The sequence below is a fragment of the Heterodontus francisci genome, chromosome 2 (genome assembly GCF_036365525.1).
Source record: "Heterodontus francisci isolate sHetFra1 chromosome 2, sHetFra1.hap1, whole genome shotgun sequence".
NCBI classification, from domain to species: domain Eukaryota; kingdom Metazoa; phylum Chordata; class Chondrichthyes; order Heterodontiformes; family Heterodontidae; genus Heterodontus; species Heterodontus francisci.
The window spans coordinates 145828253-145847576 of NC_090372.1; the positions used below are offsets into that span (position 1 = coordinate 145828253).

At 41.5% G+C, this 19324-nt stretch overlaps 1 protein-coding gene across 3 annotated transcripts in view; it reads right to left on the reverse strand.

The window, feature by feature from the left end:
• Window positions 1-759: 759 nt before the first annotated feature.
• Window positions 760-19324, reverse strand: part of ankrd28b (ankyrin repeat domain 28b) — a 252341-nt gene continuing 233776 nt past the window's right edge. For all 3 annotated transcript variants that reach the window (XM_068011757.1, XM_068011764.1, XM_068011748.1), the window contains 2 exons: window positions 4994-5085; window positions 760-3056 (listed from right to left, as the gene is read on the reverse strand). In XM_068011757.1, coding sequence (XP_067867858.1) covers window positions 2770-3056; window positions 4994-5085 — 379 coding nt within the window. In that variant the 3' untranslated portion in view covers window positions 760-2769. The remainder of the gene's footprint in view (window positions 3057-4993; window positions 5086-19324) is intronic.

The following is a 19324-nucleotide window of genomic DNA, read 5'->3' on the forward strand; positions in this document are numbered from 1 at the left end:
TGGAAAAGAATGCCAGTGCACAGCGGCATAATGGTCGAACACTCAAGGAGAAATGCTGGAGCTGTGCGAGGGCTGATAGACCACAGTAGACCAGAATCAAAAGGCTGTATTCATGGTTTGGAATGTGGGGCCATGGGAAGTTGTAGAGATAAATGGAATAATGGAATAAAACTATTTGTAAATAAAGATGAGGATTTTGAAATAAAGGTATTGAAAGCTAATGGAGATGAGGTCAGTGGAGGTATCGGAGAAGGAAAGCATATATGCAGTAGAGTTCTGATGAATTAAATTTTGGGTAGACTGAAAAGTGCTACAGGTGTCAAGCTTGAAGGTAAGGAAGGCATGTATGAGGGGGAGGTTAGGACATAGACAGCTATATGCTGGAGCTGGAAATAAGCAGTTGTAACGATAAAATGCATGTGAAATTTGAAACTCAGTTTAAGGTCAGAAAGGACACTGGAACTACACATTGCAAGGCTAAGAGTGAGAAATTAGCAGAAAAGAGGTTGGAATTAGGGTTAAATGTATGGGATTTGCTGACGGGAATAGAACAGGGTAGTCAGGATAATCAATGTTGAGTTAAAAGAAAGTCCTGGCACATCCAAGGTGAAGTCAGAAAGGTATTTGGGCAGTGGAGCAACAGAGTCAAGGTGATAGTGGAGTGTAAAGCTGGGTGTTGGCAGCTGACATATCTAAGCATTGAGCATTTAATTCTAGCTCATTTGCGAAATACTATAAAATACATAGCTTACAACACAATTACATACAACTCACATGTGTGTTTTATTATCCATAAAATATACAATAATCTCAGCAATGTATTTAAAGAATGCAGGTAGGTAACCAAGCAGTCACAATTTCTATATACATGCTATAATCTTAACCTCTTCAAGGAAATAAATCAGAAGTACATTAAAACAGCACAGATTTTGTCCCATTTCACACGTCAACGTTTTGAGATATCAGTTTGCATTTTACAGGATTCCAGTTATTAAAATACCATGGTCTGATGGAATTATTCTTTTTAGGGCTTTTACCCTGCTGAAAAGTCACACCAACTAAAAAAAAAAGTGGCAAAACAAGGTAAAAGTCATACAGTAGTTGACATTATACAACCAAATAAAGGAACTGCTGAATGAAATGCAATAAACTTTTAAGAATGTAGTGATTTAAAAGGATTAAACCGAATCAAATTCTGCCATTAATTGTGCTCTCCAGGCCTGCTGTTTGGAATAAAATGAATTCAATACAATACGTTTCAGGAGCACTATTTTAACAAAACTAATCTGTACCAAGTAGTGTCTTGAAAAAAAAACAATAGATATCGATCCATTTGGGCAGGTAACAGGTAAATGTCTTTTACACAAAGCCGTTTGACATTCGAGAACCAAATGCAGTGCTATCACGCTTCAGTTGTGCAAATAGAATGAAAATACAGCCTGCTTCAGCTGGAAATGTATGCCTGTCATGACATTCTGGATGAGTTCTTCCCAAATCCCTGTTTAACCAGTTCAAAACCATTGCGGAAGCACAAACAGGCTGCAACATATTGGCTATGTCAAATAGGGTCCTGAAAAGAAACTGCTCAACAGGGAAAAAGGTCTCACTTACTAATAAGTTCATATGTCTCCCTCCCTGATTGTACAGCCATAAGAATAATAAAACAGACAACTGTGAAGGCACTGAAGAAACTGAAAACCAAACACACAGCTGTAAAAATGTGGCTTAATTAACTGTAAAAGTTAATCATCTAAAAGGTGAATGTTAAATTAAAAATTAAAGATCACTACACTGCAAAGTTCAGGCAATCTTACTTTCTGAGACTTGTGGTATAGTTGGCCTCCACATCTACAAATCTATTTTAAAATACCAAATGTATCATAAAATACACTGGTAAAATTAAGGTTTGAAAATTGCAAAAAGAATGGGTAGTTTTCCACAACAACTTGGTAGATTTAAACATCAACCTGACTGCACCGTGTTCGTTGGTCTTAAGTCAAACTAGAAAAGTAAGAAAGGGGCATTTATGTTGGCTCAAAAATAGGTTCCAGTTTTCTCTTCCCTTTCCCTCCCCACCCTACCACAATGCCTTTACTACAGTCATGCAAAACTAGTAAGACCTAGAGTTGATCAACAAATGTACATCAAAATCTTTGAACAGTTTTACTTTAATACTGTTAAAGCAAAGTTTTAAAAGTTGCAGCTTGAGAGATCTTCAATTACAGCTCTCTAAATATTTGTGTTTCATTTTTACATAAGATCTTTTTTAAAATCAGTTTGTTTGGTCCCTTTGGCAAATCATCATGCAAGTGAATGATGTGATATACACCAATCTTTTTACACCATTTTCTTTATTAGATTCAGTAATGCCTAAGACTCCCGAATTTTTGATTGCCCCTCCCCACTAATTTTAGGTAGTGCTATTCCACCCAGCATTGTAAAATCTTCTCATTCAAACCATTAACCAGTGTTTGCTGTTGAAATGGATCCTGGCACTGGAAATAAAGAGCATTAAAATAACATAACATTGGCATCCATCGACTTTGCTTGTAGTTTCCTACATTGTTTACAAGCTCTGATCTGCTTGCTTCTTATTCCATAGACCTGCATTCTTCTGTGTCTTCTTTTTTGATAAATTTAACTTTAAATCTATAATGTACTTGCTCCGCTTGGCTGAGGGAGTTCAGAAGGCGCTCATTTAAAAAAAAAACCCATCCACTTATGGGCATGCTCCAAGAGCTTTATCATGAAAGTTCAAGTCAGTTTTATTCAGTAGGTCTCTGAATCAGAATCATTTAGTTCATCGTCTTCAGTATAAGGGTAACCATCTTCCCTGCCTATACTGTTTAAACTGCAGAAAGAGCTATGATCACTTCTCAATATCGGTAGAGAGTCAAAGGACACAGTTTTTGAAGGATTACTGTAGTGATTAATGGCGTTAAAACTGAGAGTAGGTAAAGTGCTGCTGGATGAAACAGGCATCATGGTAGCCAGAATGAGGGCTAAGCAGTCTGCCACATCTTTATTTGGAGCACAGGCTAATGCAGGTGTGTAACCTAAAACAAGAAGTTTTAAAAGTAACATTAGCATAGGTTACTCCACCCATTTACCAACAGCAAATCAATAAAAATATTGAGTTCTGAACAATTTTCATTTTAATTTAAGTTAATATATGCAAAGTACATATGAAATGTCATTATGGTTCATAGATGTAAATGGTGCAATAATATAGAACTTGGCTGAAAATGTTAAAAACAAGGCTGAAACATTGGCAAGGACCATCCTAACAATTTGCAGTCAACAGGAAGGAACAAAGGAGAAAAATAAACGTCGTTTTTTGGATGGGAGGTACAGCATTAGCGCTGGGCAGCTGCACCAGTAAGGCAAACTGTTGTAATCTGCAGATAAGATGGACCAGGCACGTTGCTTCCAAAAGTCCTGAAAGGTTTGTTGGTTAAAGCCAGGACATGGAGGAAACAATCTGTGCTTCAAAAACAAGATGTTTTCTCTTGGAGTCATACCTGAAAATCATTGTAGTTCTGTTGCTGGCACTGTCAATATAATACCAGTTTAGGGTGCCCTAAGTAGTAGACACAGTTGTAGGTCCAGTGTCACCCACCAAGGGTCAAAAAATTCCTGAACAAGTGCTAAGGGAACAATGACCACACAAGATCTATGAATGCTCTTTGGTGGAAGGTGGCTATGGATGAAAGTCATCCTTGGCTCAGTGGTAGCACTCTCACCTGAGTCGGAAGGTTGTGGTTATAAGTCCCACCCCAGAGACTTGACAGCACATAATCTAGGCTGACACTTCAGTATAGAACTGAAGGAACCCAATGGCTAAATTATTGGCCAGTTTTGAAGAATGGCTCTAATCTGAGGAAAGCTTTAGAGGCCATCAACTAACATTAAGTAACAGGAAAGGTACATGCAACAGTAACAAAATCATAATGTGGAACAAATGAGACTTTATAATCAGATTCCGAAGGAATCGTTCCCTCTGCGACACCCTGATCCACTCCTCCATTACCCCCGACACCTCATCCCCTTCAATCGCAGGTGGTGTAACACCTGCCCCTTTACCTCCTCTCTCCACACTATCCAAGGCCACAAACACTCCTTTCAGGTGAAGCAGCAATTTACTTGTACTTCTTTCAATTTAGTATACTGTATTCGTTGCTCACAATGCTGTCTCCTTTACACTGGGGAGACCAAACGCAGATTGGGTGACCACTTTGCGGAAGACTTTCGCTCATTCCAAAAACATGACCCCGAGCTTCCTGTTGCTTGCCACTTCAACACCCACTCCACCCTGCTCTCATGCCCACATCTCTGTCCTGGGCTTGCTGCCGTGTTCCAGTGAACATCAACACAAGCTCGAGGAACAGCATCTCATTTACCGATTAGGCATGCTACAGCCTACCAGACTGAACATAGAGTTCAATAATTTCAGAGCATGACTGGTCCCCCTTTTTTATTTTTCATTTTTCTTTTTATTTTATTTTAGTTTGCTTCGTCATTCATTTTTTTTTTACCATGTGCCTGCCCACTGTTTTTTTCTCATGTTTGTGCTTTTGGCCAGGGCTGTTCATTATTCCGTCATTTAACACTTCTCTGCACTAACTCTTTGTCTTTCACCACACCATTAACACACCATTTGCCTTTGCTCCTTGACCTTCTGGTCAGTTATTCTCAGTGACCCTCTGTCCTATCAACACCTTCCCTTGTGTTATCTTTTGCCCCATCCCTGCTTTATTTGCTTAAAACCTATTACATTTCTAGCCTTCGTCAGTTCTGATGAAAGGTCACTGACCTGAAACGTTAACTCTGCTTCTTTCCACAGATGCTGCCAGACCTGCTGAGTATTTCCAGCACTTTTTGTCTTTATTGACATGAAATGGTTAGTTTCCAAAGCTCATCATGCTTAGACACCATGTATTTCCAATTTTATGCACTTTTACTGTTAATCAATTAAAAGCAAACACAAACTTACCATTCTCATCTACAGCAAGTACACTAGCCCCTTTGCTCAGAAGCTCCTGCACAACTACAGTTAGCCCATTGCGTGCAGCAACATGCAGTGGTCTGTGGAAATAGAAAACCACAAGTTATATCTAGAGCCATCACTACAACAATCTACATTTCTATGGCATCTTTAATACAGAATAATGTAAAAAAAATTGTTCTGAGGCACTTCAGAGAGTGACATGGATGTCAAGCCAAAGTAGGAGCTATTAAGGTGGATGACCAACAGTTTGGTTAAAGGGGTGGGTTTTAAGGAAGATCGTAAGGAGGAGAAGCAAAGGGATATAGGGAAGAATTTTAACAATGTGTGGCCTACACAGCGGAAGGCGCAACTGTAAATAGTAGGGCAAATGTAGGGTGGAATGCACATAAGCCCAGGGCTCAGGAGATGAGGAAGAGCGAGTCCATGAAGGATTCATATACGAGAAGAAGAATTTTAAATTGGAGGCATTGGGAAAACCAGGAGCCAACAGAGATTACAGCACAGTGGCGCAGTAGTTAGTACCGCAGCCTCACAGCTCCAGCGACCCGGGTTCAATTCTGGGTACTGTCTGTGTGGAGTTTGCAAGTTCTCCCCGTGACCGCGTGGGTTTCCGCCGGGTGCTCCAGTTTCCTCCCACCGTCAAAGACTTGCAGGTTGATAGGTAAATTGGCCATTGTAAATTGCCCCTAGTGTAGGTAGGAGAATGGTAGGGAATATGGGATTAATGTAGGAGGGGATGTGGTAGGGAATATGGGATTAATGTAGGATTAGTATAAATGGGTGATTGATGGTCGGCACAGACTCGGTGGGCCGAAAGGCCTGTTTCAGTGCTGTATGACTTTATGACTCTAACAAGGCGACGGGTAAGCAAGTCTTGACGCAGGATAGAATGCAGGCAGCACAATTTTTGATGAACTGAAGTTTTTGGAAGTGGGAGGATGGAAGGCAGCATTGAAATAGTCATCTGTAGGTGACAAAAGGCATGGTTGAGAATCATCAGCAGCTGAAACACAGCAATCCCTCAAGTCAGTTTGACATTACAAATAATGTGCCATATGCAAAACATTCACTCAAAAGTGATCAGGTCTACTTATTTTGAGTGCGAAATATTCTGGCATAAATATGCAAATTATATATAGGATATATGGCACAGAAACAAACCATTCGGCCCAACCAGTCCATGCCAACATTTACGCTCCACGCTAGCCTCCGCCCATCGTTCCTCATCTAAATCAATCATCGTGGCCCTCAATGCCCTTCTCCTTCATATGCTTGTCTAGCTTCCCCTTAAATGCATCTATACTATTCGCTTCAACCACTCCCTGTGGCAGTGAGTTCCACATTCTCACCACTCTTTGGGAAAGAAATTTCTTTTGAATTCCCCATTGGATTTCTTGGTGGCTATCATCTATTGATGTCCTCGAGTTATGTTCCTCCCCATATGTGGAAGCATTCTCTCTGTATCCACTCTATCAAAACCTTTCATAATTTTAAAGACCTCTATCAGGTCACCCCTCAGCTTTCTTTTTTCAAGAAAAAAGGGGCCCAGTCTGTTCATCCTTTCCTAATATGTATATCCATCATTTCTGGTATCATCCTTGTGAATCTTTTTTGCACTCTCTTCAGTTTCTCTACAACCTTTTTACAATATGGCGACCAGAGCTGCATGTGGTACTCTAAGTGCGGTCGAACCAAGATTTGATACAGGTTTGGCATAACTTCCCTACTTTTTAATTCTATCCCTCTAGAAATAAATCCGAGTGCTTGGTTTGCTAAGCTGTGGTGCAATTTTTAGTGATTGGGGTTGTCATGCTAGGCCCCCCACCTGCCAAGAATGAGGCACATTAATTTCGTCATGAACATTGATTTTAAACAGTTTCTGGAGCGAGGAAATGACTTGTTAAACTGATCAGCCGTGGCTGGAAAAGGTATTTGCATATTAACAGACGCTGCTTGTGTAGACAAGGGACCATTCTCAGGCACATTCAACCCACAATGGATGTTGATCATCAGAGAGTGAGGGGGTGGGGAAGCGCATTCCAGGGCCTGCTGGGGTGATAAAGAACAAAGAAAATTACAGCACAGGAACAGGCCCTTCGGCCCTCCAAGCCTGCGCCGATCCAGATCCTCTATCTAAACATGTCGCCTATTTTCTAAGGGTCTGTATCTCTTTGCTTCCTGCCCATTCATGTATCTGTCTAGATACATCTTAAAAGACGCTATCGTGCCCGCGTCTACCACCTCCGCTGGCAACGCATTCCAGGCACCCACCACCCTCTGCGTAAAGAAGTTTCCATGCATATCCCCCCTAAACTTTTCCCCTCTCACTTTGAACTCGTGACCCCTAGTAATTGAATCCCCCACTCTGGGAAAAAGCTTCTTGCTATCTACCCTGTCTATACCTCTCATGATTTTGTACACCTCAATCAGGTCCCCCCTCAACCTCTGTCTTTCTAATGAAAATAATCCTAACCTACTCAACCTCTCTTCATAGCTAGCGCCCTCCATACCAGGCAACATCCTGGTGAACCTCCTCTGCACCCTCTCCAAAGCATCCACATCCTTTTGGTAATGTGGCGACCAGAACTGCATGCAGTATTCCAAATGTGGCTGAACCAAAGTCTTATACAACTGTAACATGACCTGCCAACCCTTGTGCTCAATACCCCGTCCGATGAAGGAAAGCATGCCGTATGCCTTCTTGACCACTCTATTGACCTGCGTTGCCACCTTCAGGGAACAATGGACCTGAACACCCAAATCTCTCTGGACATCAATTTTCCCCAGGACATTTCCATTTACTGTATAGTTCACTCTTGAATTGGATCTTCAAAATGCATCACCTCGCATTCGCCCTGATTGTACTCCATCTGCCATTTCTCTGCCCAACTCTCCAATCTATCAATATTCTGCTGTATTCTCTGACAGTCCCCTTCACTATCTGCTACTCCACCAATCTTAGTGTCGTCTGCAAACTTGCTAATCAGACCACCTATACTTTCCTCCAAATCATTTATGTATATCACAAACAACAGTGGTCCCAGCACGGATCCCTGTGGAACACCACTGGTCACACGTCTCCATTTTGAGAAACTCCCTTATACTGCTACTCTCTGTCTCCTGTTGCCCAGCCAGTTCTTTATCCACCTAGCTAGTACACCCTGGACCCCACGCGACTTCACTTTCTCCATCAGCCTACCATGGGGAACCTTATCAAACGCCTTACTGAAGTCCATGTATATGACATCTACAGCCCTTCCCTCATCAATCAACTTTGTCACTTCCTCAAAGAATTCTATTAAGTTGGTAAGACATGACCTTCCCTGCACAAAACCATGTTGCCTATCACTGATAAGCCCATTTTCTTCCAAATGGGAATAGATCCTATCCCTCAGTATCTTCTCCAGCAGCTTCCCTGCCACTGACGTCAGGCTCACCGGTGTATAATTACCTGGATTATCCGTTACCCTTCTTAAACAAGGGGACAACATTAGCAATTCTCCAGTCCTCCAGGACCTCACCTGTGATTAAGGATGCTGCAAAGATATCTGTTAAGGCCCCAGCTATTTCCTCTCTCGCTTCCCTCAGTAACCTGGGATAGATCCCATCCGGACCTGGGGACTTGTCCACCTTAATGCCTTTTAGAATACCCAACACTTCCTCCCTCCTTATGCCGACTTGACCTAGAGTAATCAAACATCTGTCCCTAACCTCAACATCCGTCATGTCCCTCTCCTCGGTGAATACCGATGCAAAGTACTCGTTTAGAATCTCACCCATTTTCTCTGACTCCACGCATAACTTTCCTCCTTTGTCCTTGAGTGGGCCAATCCTTTCTCTAGTTACCCTCTTGCTCCTTATATATGAATAAAAGGCTTTGGGATTTTCCTTAACCCTGTTTGCTAAAGATATTTCATGACCCCTTTTAGCCCTCTTAATTCCTCGTTTCAGATTGGTCCTACATTCCCGATATTCTTTCAAAGCTTCGTCTTTCTTCAGCCTCCTAGACCTTATGTATGCTTCCTTTTTCCTCTTAGCTAGTCTCACAATTTCACCTGTTATCCATGGTTCCCTAATCTTGCCATTTCTATCCCTCATTTTCACAGGAACATGTCTCTCCTGCATGCTAATCAACCTCTCTTTAAAAGCCTCCCACGTATCAAATGTGGATTCACCTTCAAACAGCTGCTCCCAATCTACATTCCCCAGCTCCTGACGAATTTTGGTATAGTTGGCCTTCCCCCAATTTAGCACTCTTCCTTCAGGACCACTCTCGTCTTTGTCCATGAGTATTCTAAAACTTAGGGAATTGTGATCACTATTCCCAAAGTAGTCCCCTACTGAAACTTCAACCACCTGGCCGGGCTCATTCCCCAACACCAGGTCCAGTATGGCCCCTTCCCGAGTTGGACTATTTACATACTGCTCTTGAAAACCCTCCTGGATGCTCCTTACAAATTCTGCTCCATCTAGACCTCTAACACTAAGTGAATCCCAGTCAATGTTGGGAAAATTAAAATCTCCTATCACCACCACCCTGTTGCTCCTACATCTTTCCATGATCTGTTTACATATTTGTACCTCTATCTCACGCTCGCTGTTGGGAGGCCTGTAGTACAGCCCCAACATTGTTACCGCACCCTTCCTATTTCTGATGCAATGCACAGGAGCCAGGACTGGTTGGACCAGCTGATCACATGACTAACTGGCTGTTCCAGGGGTCTTTTGAACCAGCCACAGAGAGTTTGAATTCAGAAAGACAGTTTGCTCTTGGACTGAGAATATCTCTCCTGTCTGCTCCCATCTCTTTCTCACAAGCCTCTGAATCCACTGAAGACACATGAACCCCAAGAGAGAAAAGTCTCCGACAGCGAACAAGGTTGAAGAATACTGGGCCCCAACAAAAAGCAAGATCTACCCACAATCAAGGACTCTACAGTGAGCTCGAAGAACTGCAACAAAATCTCTTCAGATATTGCCTCAAACTTTTCCACTTTATTTTCCTTCTGATCTTTTCTGTCTCTATTTGCATGTATTGCGTATGCATGCTACCGTGGGCGCGTCATGTATCCGTAGGCGTGAACCGAATTAGAGTTTAAGTTCATGTTGAATAAATTTCAACTTTTCTTCTTTAAACCTAAGAAAACCTGTTTGTGATGGTTTCTTTGCCTTATAATTGGAAAGCGGTGAACAAGGATTCATCAAGGGGGAGCTAAAAACACGGTGTGTTTAAAATTAAACCCTGTTACGGTAAGACCAGGTGAAGGCTGAATGGGAACTCTGGACACCTTTCTCACCTGGTCGTAACAGTGTATTTGTACTCCCTTTGTTCCTCTAACCAACCTAGACTAGCACTTTCCAAGTAATACGTGACCTCCCTATCCTTCTTACCTCACATTTATTTGCATTGAACTTTACTTGCCAATTATTTGCTGATTTAGCAAGTTTATTAATGCCCTCCTGTAATCTGTTGCAGTCCTCCTCAATATTAACTATTCCCCATCCCACCGCCCCCCCACCCCCACCCCAAATTTGGTGCCATCTGCAAATTTAGAAATTGTGTTTTGGATACCAAAGTCCAAATCATTAATGTAAATTGTGAACAGCAGTGGTCCCAATACTGATCCTTGTGGAACATCACTTTCCATCTTCTACCACTCCCTTTACTTCCACTCTCTGCTTTCTTTCTTGAAGCGAGCTAACAATCCATTATGCCACTTGTCTCTGCATTCTTTGACCTTATTCATTAGTCTACAATGGGGCAACTCACTGAAAGCCTTTTGAAAATCCAGATAAATTACATCTACTGCAATACCACTCTCTCGGTTACATCCTCAAGAAATTTAATAAGGTTGGTCAGGCAAGCTTCTCCCTTTTGAAATCCATGCTGATTGCTCATTGTTTTTTTTTCTTTTCTGGATGTTCTTCTATTCTATCCTTTAGCAGGGATTCCATTATTTTTCCCATCACCTATGTTAAGCTGACTGGTCTATAATTCCCTGGGCATGTTCCATCCCCCTTCTTAAATATAGGAATTATGTTAGCTGTCCGCCAGTCTTCTGGCACTAAACCTTTTTCCAACAAATTATTAAATACATGTAGTAATGCCTCTGCTATCTCTTCCCTAGATTCTTTTAAAATGTGTAGATGCAATCCATCCGTACCAAGGGCTTTATCCTCGAGTTTGATTAGGTTAGTCAATACATCCCCTTTTTAAAAATATTTTAAGTGCACTTATCTCATTACTCATATCATTCAATGTCATGTCTACCTGTTCTATTACCCTAATAAATAACGAAGCAAAATAATTATTTAATATTTCTGCCATCTCTTTATCGTTACCAGTGGCATTATCCTATCTCTTCATTGTCCTATTCCAATCCCAGCCTTCCTTTTTTTGATGTGCCTGTAAAACATTTTATCTTTTGTTTTTTGTTCCTTGATAACTTAATTTCATTGTTTCTCTTTGCTTTCCAAATTGATTTTTGACTTCTCTCCTAATCTCTTCATATTCTCTATCATGCACTCCTCTGCTGTCTATGTATTTAATGTATGCCTCTTTCCCAACCCTCAATTGTTCCTTTATTCTTTGTTCATCCATGCAGTCTCACTAATGATTGGTTTATTCTTTCCTTTTAGCAGAATATATTTTTCCTGCACTCTATTGAATACTGTTTCCCATTGCTGTTCTACATCGTTGTTTGCCTTTATTTTCCTGAATTCTGTTCTCAGCCCCTTAAAAATCAGCTTTTCTCAAATCTATTAACCTGGTTTTCGTCATACTTATATCCTTCTGTATTATCATCTTAAAGCATATTATATTATGGTCACTATTTCCTAGGTGTTCCCCTACTTTTACTTATCTGGTCTGGTTCATTCCCCATTACTAAATTCAACAGCAATTCTTCCCTTGTTGGACTTTTTACCATACTGGGTTAGAAAGGAGTCCTATACACATTGTAGAAACTCCATTCCTTTATCCTCTTTACTTATCTCTTCTGTGCAATATCTAGATAGATGAAATCCCCCATGATTATTATTCAATGTTTTTTTACTCAATTCTCTAATTTGTCAGTATATTTCTTCCTCCACCTCCCTTCCACTATTAGGTGGTTTGTACGCAACACCCATTAGCGCGATTGATCCTTTATTATTTTATATTTCTATCCATATGGATTCTATTTGTTTTGCTGACAGCTGCATGCCTTTTCTCGACTGCCATTATGTTATCCCTAATAAAGAAATAAAGTCTTAGTTAGGTGGTTAGTTAGAGATACAGCACTGAAACAGGCCCTTCGGCCCACCAAGTCTGTGCCGACCATCAACCATCCATTTATACTAATCCTACACTAATTCCATATTCCTACCACATCCCCACCTGTCCCTAGATTTCCCTACCACCTACCTATACTAGGGGCAATTTATACTGGCCAATTAACTTACCAACCTGCAAGTCTTTGGCATGTGGGAGGAAACCGGAGCACCCGGAGGAAACCCACACAGACACAGGGAGAACTTGCAAACTCCACACAGGCAGTACCCAGAATTGAACCCGGGTCGCTGGAGCCATGAGGCTGCGGTGCTAACCGCTGCGCCACTGTGCCGCCCCCACTGCGCCACCTTGCATTTATATAAGGAGTTTCATGACCACCGGACGTCTCAAAGCACTTTACAGCCAATGAAGTGTAGTCACTATTGTAATGTAGGAAATGTGGTAGTCAATTTGCACACAGCAACCTCCAACAAACACATTTTGATAATGACCAGATAATCTGTTTACATGGCATTGATTGAGGGATAAATATTGGCCAGGACACCGGAGATAACTCCCCTATTCTTCCTTGAAATAGTGCCATAGGGATCTTCCACATCCACCCTTGCAGTAAGATGGGGCCTCGATTTAATGTCTTATGTGAAAGATGGATAAGTATAACTACTCCAACTCCCCTTTTTCCCTCTCTATCTTTTCTAAATATGTTATAGCCTGCAATTTTAAATTCCAAGTCCTGATTTTTCTGTAGCCATGTTTCAGTTTCGGGAACCTTCGATAACGCGGGATATTGTGAACCTAATCAAAAAGAAAAAGGAAGCATTCATAAGGGCTGGAAGGCTGGGAACAGATGAAGCCCTTGATGAATATAAAGACAGTAGGAAGGAACTTAAGCAATGAGCCAGGAGGGCTAAAAGGGGTCATGAAAAGTCATTGGCAAACAGGATTAAGGAAAATCCCAAGGCTTTTTACACGTATATAAAGAGCAAGAGGGTAACCAGGGAAAGGGTTGGCCCACTCAAGGACAGAGGAGGGAATCTATGTGTGGAGCCAGAGGAAATGGGCGAGGTACTAAATGAGTACTTTGCATCAGTATTTACCAAAGAGAAGGACTTGGTGGATGATGAGTCTAGGGAAGGGAGTGTAGATAGTCTCGGTCACGTCGTTATCAAAAAGGAGATGGTGGTGGGCGTCTTGCAAAGCATTAAGGTAGATAAGCCCCCAGGGCCTGATGGGATCTACCCCAGAATACTGAGGGAGGCAAGGGAAGAAATTGCTGGGGCCTTGACAGAAATCTTTGCATCCTCATTGGCTACAGGTGAGGTCCCAGAGGACTGGAGAATAGCCAATGTTGTTCCTTTGTTTAAGAAGGGTAGCAAGGATAATCCAGGAAATTATAGGTCAGTGAGCCTTACGTCAGTGGTAGGGAAATTATTAAAGAGGATTCTTTGGGACAGGATTTACTCCCATTTGGGAACAAACAAACTTATCAGCGAGAGGCTGCATGGTTTTGTGAAGGGGAGGTCGTGTCTCACTAACTTGATTGAGTTTTTTGAGGAAGTGACGAAGATGATTGATGAAGGAAGGGCAGTGGATGTTATCTATATGGACTTCAGTAAAGTCCTTGACAAGGTACCTCATGGCAGACTGGTGAAGAAGGTGAAGTCACACGGGAGCAGAGGTGAGCTGGCAAGTTGGATACAGAACTGGCTCGGTCATAGAAGACAGAGGGTAGCAGTGGAAGGGTGCTTTTCTGAATGGAGGGCTGTGACTATTGGTGTTCCGCAGGGATCAGTGCTGGGACCTTTGCTCTTTGTAGTATATATAAATGATTTGGAGGAAAATGTAGCTGGTCTGATTAGTAAGTTTGCGGACAAGACAAAGGTTGGTGGAGTTGCGGATAGTGATGAGGATTGTCAGAGGATACAGCAAGATATAGATCGGTTGGAGACTTGGACGGAGAAATGGCAGATGGAGTTTAATTCGGACAAATGTGAGGTAATGCATTTTGGAAGGTCTAATGCAGGTGGGAAGTATACAGCAAATGGCAGAACCCTTAGGAGTACTGACAGGCAGAGAGATCTGGCCGTACAGGTCCACAGGTCACAAAGTGGCAATGCAGGTGGATAAGGTAGTCAAGAAGGCATACGGCATGCTTGCCTTCATCAGTCGGGGCATAGAGTATAAAAATTGGCAAGTCATGCCGCAGCTGTACAGAACTTTAGTTAGGCCACACTTAGAATATTGCGTGCAATTCTGGTCGCCACACTACCAGAAGGACGTGGAGGCTTTGGAGAGGGTACAGAAGAGGTTTACCAGGATGTTGCCTGGTCTGGAGGGCATTAGCTATGAGGAGAGGTTGGATAAACTCGGATTGTTTTCACTGGAACGACGGAGGTGGAGGGGCGACATGATAGAGGTTTACAAAGTTATGAGCGGCATGGACAGAGTGGTTAGTCAGAAGCTTTTTCCCAGGGTGGACGAGTTAGTTACTAGGGGACGAATTTAAAATATTTACTCTTGAAATTTATATCGGTTATTTTGTTTTAAACAGAGGAGCTGCTGTAGCTTTCTTGTATTCTATAAACTTTATAAAAGGTATTCTTCTAAGGGAGGAAGTAATTCCTTATCAAATTTCTTTTTTTTTTAAATGTGAAAAAAGCCGGGGTAACTGCGGGGGGGGATTCTGGCCTCTTACTCTCTGACCTTGAGGAGCAAGGGGCTTGGCTCAGCGGATGAAGTGTTAAAGATAAGTTAAAGGAAAGGTGAGTGACAGTAAGTAGAAGATGATTATATAAGGGATGAGTAGGTGGTCTGAAAAGGAGCAGGTGGTGATAGGAATGATGAGTTGATAGAAAGGTGATGAACTACAGAGAAGGGGAAGTGATGAAAGAGAGGATGTTGCCGGGGGGCAAGAGTGATTACTCTAAGGGTCATATTTTTCCACAAACACACCCCAATTGCCATCTGTAGACATTGGATGCTTATTTCCCCATGACACCATCCAAGAATAAAGGGCGAGACAGAGAGAAGCAGAGAGTGTTGGCGGGGATGAGAGAGGGTTAAGGATAGAAAGTTGGAGGGGGAAGAGAGAGAGAGAAAAGTCGAATAGGTGCCTGAGAAAACCAGTAAGAGACAGCCAAAAAAGAGAGACCATATCCTCAAACAAACTCGTTGACAGATCAACTAGTTGTACATTGAGTACTAGGTGTACATTTCATTGAAAACTTCCATGAGCCTTAGTCCAACAAAAAAAATTATTGTAAGTACTTGCAGTACCCATTCCACATGGTGACACGGTGATGGGTATTTTCAATGTTCAAGGTGTCATGGCTTCCTGTCATAGAATTACTTGTGCCAGCGTTCCATAGAGAGTGATTACATGGTAAGTAGAAAGGTAGTGAAATCTGTATGCAGCTGCAGGCTCTAGCCATGGAATCTCACCATGAGGCAACTTAACTTTGAGCCTCCAATACATCGGCTATGTTGAGAATAGCTAATTTAAGAGACAAGCACTGCATTTTACATTTAAATTTCTCTCTTTTAAAAAAAAAACTTCTTGAAGCTGCCCTTCGGTAATTTAGATCATCATTTGCCCTGCCACTGCTCTTCACCTCAAGTCTGCCCCACTCCCATTCTTCATAGCCTGCTGGTTCCTTCTCCTCGCAATCCTCTAGGTTTTTATTTTGCATTTTCAAGTATTAGGGTTTTTTTTAAATATGTAAAGGTGATCACACATGTCCAGCTTGTTTTCAGGTTGCAATGTTCCGCTCTGTGACTCTACTGAACCAATACCCAGCATCAGCCAGTTCCTAACCTCTTGGCCCAGCAGCTTTTGTGTACCTAACAAATCCTGGGTGCATGTTCACCTAATTAAAGCACTCCCCCACAACCCATTCCTAGTCTGCTACATCAGTCTGTATCCTTCCAACCTTATACCTATCACGCTGGATCTCCTTGCGGCCACCTCAATTGCCATCTACAACGGACCCAACTATTAAGGGACCAGAATTTATGTAGCAACTTTCATGAACTCATGATGTCCCAAAGCATTTCACAGTTAATAAAGTACTTTTGCAGTGTAGTTACTGTTGTAAAGGTGGGAAACGCAGCAGCCAATTTACATAGGAACACAGAAACAGGAGTAGGCCATTCAGCCCATTGAGCCCGCTCTGCCATTCAATACGATCATGGCTGATCATCACTTCAATGCCTTTTCCCCACACTATCCCCATATCCCTTTATATCATTGGTATTTAGGAATCTGTCAATCTCTGCTTTAAACAAACTGAATGACTGAACTTCCACAGCCCTCTGGGGTAGAGAATTCCAAAGATTCACAACCCTCTGAGTAAAGAAATTTCTCCTCATCTCAGTCCTAAGTGGCTTCCCCCTTATTTTGAAATCGTGTTCCCTAGTTCTAGACTCCCCAACCAGGGGAAAACATCTTCGCTACATCTACCCTGTCTATCCCTTTAAGTATTTTAATGAGATCACTTCTCATTCTTTGAAACTCTTGAGAATACTGGTCCAGTTTCCCCAATCTCTCTTCAAATGACAGTCCCGCCATCCCAGGAACAAATATGGTGAACCTTCATTGCACTCCTGCTATGGCAATAATATCCTTCCTAAGATAAGGGGACCAAAACTGCACACAGTACTCCAGGTGTGGTCTAACCAAGATTCTAAATAATTGAAGCAAGACTTCACTACTCCTGTGCTCAAATCCTCTTGTGATAAAGGCTAATATACCATTAGCCTTCCTAATTGCTTGCTGCACCTGCATGTTAGCTTTCAGTGACTTATTGACAAGGATACTCAGGTCCCTTTGTACATCTACACTTTCTAATCTCTTACCATTTAAGAAATAATCTGCACATCTGTTCCTCTTACCAAAGTGGATAACCTCACATTTTTCCACATTATATTCCATCTGCCCTGTTTTTGCCCGCTCACTAAGTCTGTCCAAATCCCCTTGAAGTAGTTTTGCATCTTCCTAAGCGTAGCAAAGTTCTACAAACGATGAGATAAATGATCATTTTTTTTTTTAAGAGACTGACATTGATTGAGGGATAAATATTTGGCCAGGACAATGGGAGAACTCTCCTGCAATTCAAATAGGATCTTTTATACCCCCGTGACAGCAGATGGGGCTTTAGTTTAACATCCCATCCAAAATATAGTTTTAATAGTATTTACATATAGTTTATAAATTGTTCTATATTACATTTAATATAATTAAAATATTTAATGCATAAAATTTTTATAATCTATAATTTCATGTCTGCATTTTCATAGGATTTAAAAAAAAACATGCAGAACAAACAGACTGACAGTGTGACACTTCACAGGACATAAATTTAGAAAATCTTTCTCCATGACTGGTGCTCCTCACACATTCAGCATACTGGTTACTGCCCAAGCTTCACCCCGCCCATTCCATTGCGCCCCATATATTTGCACCCCATCCTCTGATCCTACATTCCTTCTCTTCTCCCCTCTACCCCAAACCCCCACCCTCTCCTCCATCAGCCCTGTTCCTTCCTTTGTATGCATGGGGGATTGAATAGTAATTATGTTTAAGCATTTTTAGGAGGCAACATACAATAGGTGCCACAAGCATTATCTTACGTGGACCTGTAAACACAAGACATGAAAGCTGCTGCACTTTGACAGTATTTTCATAAAGCATTACATCTTTACTTAAAAGAAAAATAGTTTATGTTGTTATGATGGTGCTTCCATATTTTTTACGTTTATTTTTGAGGACTCATGTATTTTAGAATTATGGACATTGTTTTATTTGGGAAAACTGAAAAGGATTCCATGGATGTTGTTTTCACTGGGGTCATTGAAAGAATACGGAGAAGTCTTGTTTGAAAACAACATTTACTGGAAGTCACCTGTCTTCCGATAAATACCCAGTAGGGGCTTTTTGACTTGGGAGATGTTTAAAGAGAAGTGACAGGTCAAGATTTATAGGGGTCAGGAGGCTTGATTCACGAGATATTGATTTTGGTTTCGCTTTGGACAGTGTGTTGGGGCGTGAACTATTTTGAAGGCAGTTGGAGAAAACCAGTCAAGAGAGCAGTCACCATCAGCACCCTCTTCCATCTCTTTGAGAACTTCCTGAGAATCAAGTGTAAGAAATAGAGAAACTGATGCTGCATTTCTCCTGAAAAGCCTGCCTGCCAGAAACCCCTGTTGCCATATTTCTCCTGGAAAGCCTGTCAAACTGATCTTCAACGTCGCCTGCAAAGAACTGTTCGAGAGATCCCACTTACAGCCGTCTACATGTATTTAGGACTCCAAATCAAAAAGGGACAACTGACATCTGTCTACATCTTCTCTTCCTTTCTTCAAGAATTAGCAACTATTTGGCTAAAGTAATTTTTTTGTAACAGAGCTCGAAAGAGAAAATCTCTATTTTCGGTTAACCAGTGTGTGTGAGGGGCTAATGTAAAAGGGAACTTTCATATTTCAATCCGTGTGTTAATGCTTTGCTTCGTTACTGGTTAAATCTTGTTTTATAATAAACTGATAATTTTGTTGTATGGTTGGCGTATTTTATTCTGGGATAAAATAGAATCTATGACCATATTGGTAACTGGGTAAACATTTAAATATATGTTGTGACCTGTGGAGAAGGGGAACTAGAAAAAACAATGCACTCCTCCTGTCTTGGTTGTAACTACGTGCAGTAAATTTGTACAAGGATACACAATTGAGATACTAAATAAGTGATGTTAAAGAATTTACACTGGTTCGGCCTCAACTGAAGTAGTGTGTTCAGTTTTGGGCACCACACTTTAGAAATGATGTGAAGGCATTAGAGAAGATGCAGAAAAGATTCACGAGAATGGTTCCAGGATGAGGAATTCAGTTACGTAGATCGGTTGGAGAAGTTGGTCTGTTCTCCTTGGAGAAGAGAAGATCAAGAGACTTGATAAAGGCGTTCAAAATCATGAGGATCTGGACAGACTAGGTAGGGAGAAACTGTTTCCATTGGCGAAAGGACCCAGTGCCAGAGGACATCGATTTAAGGT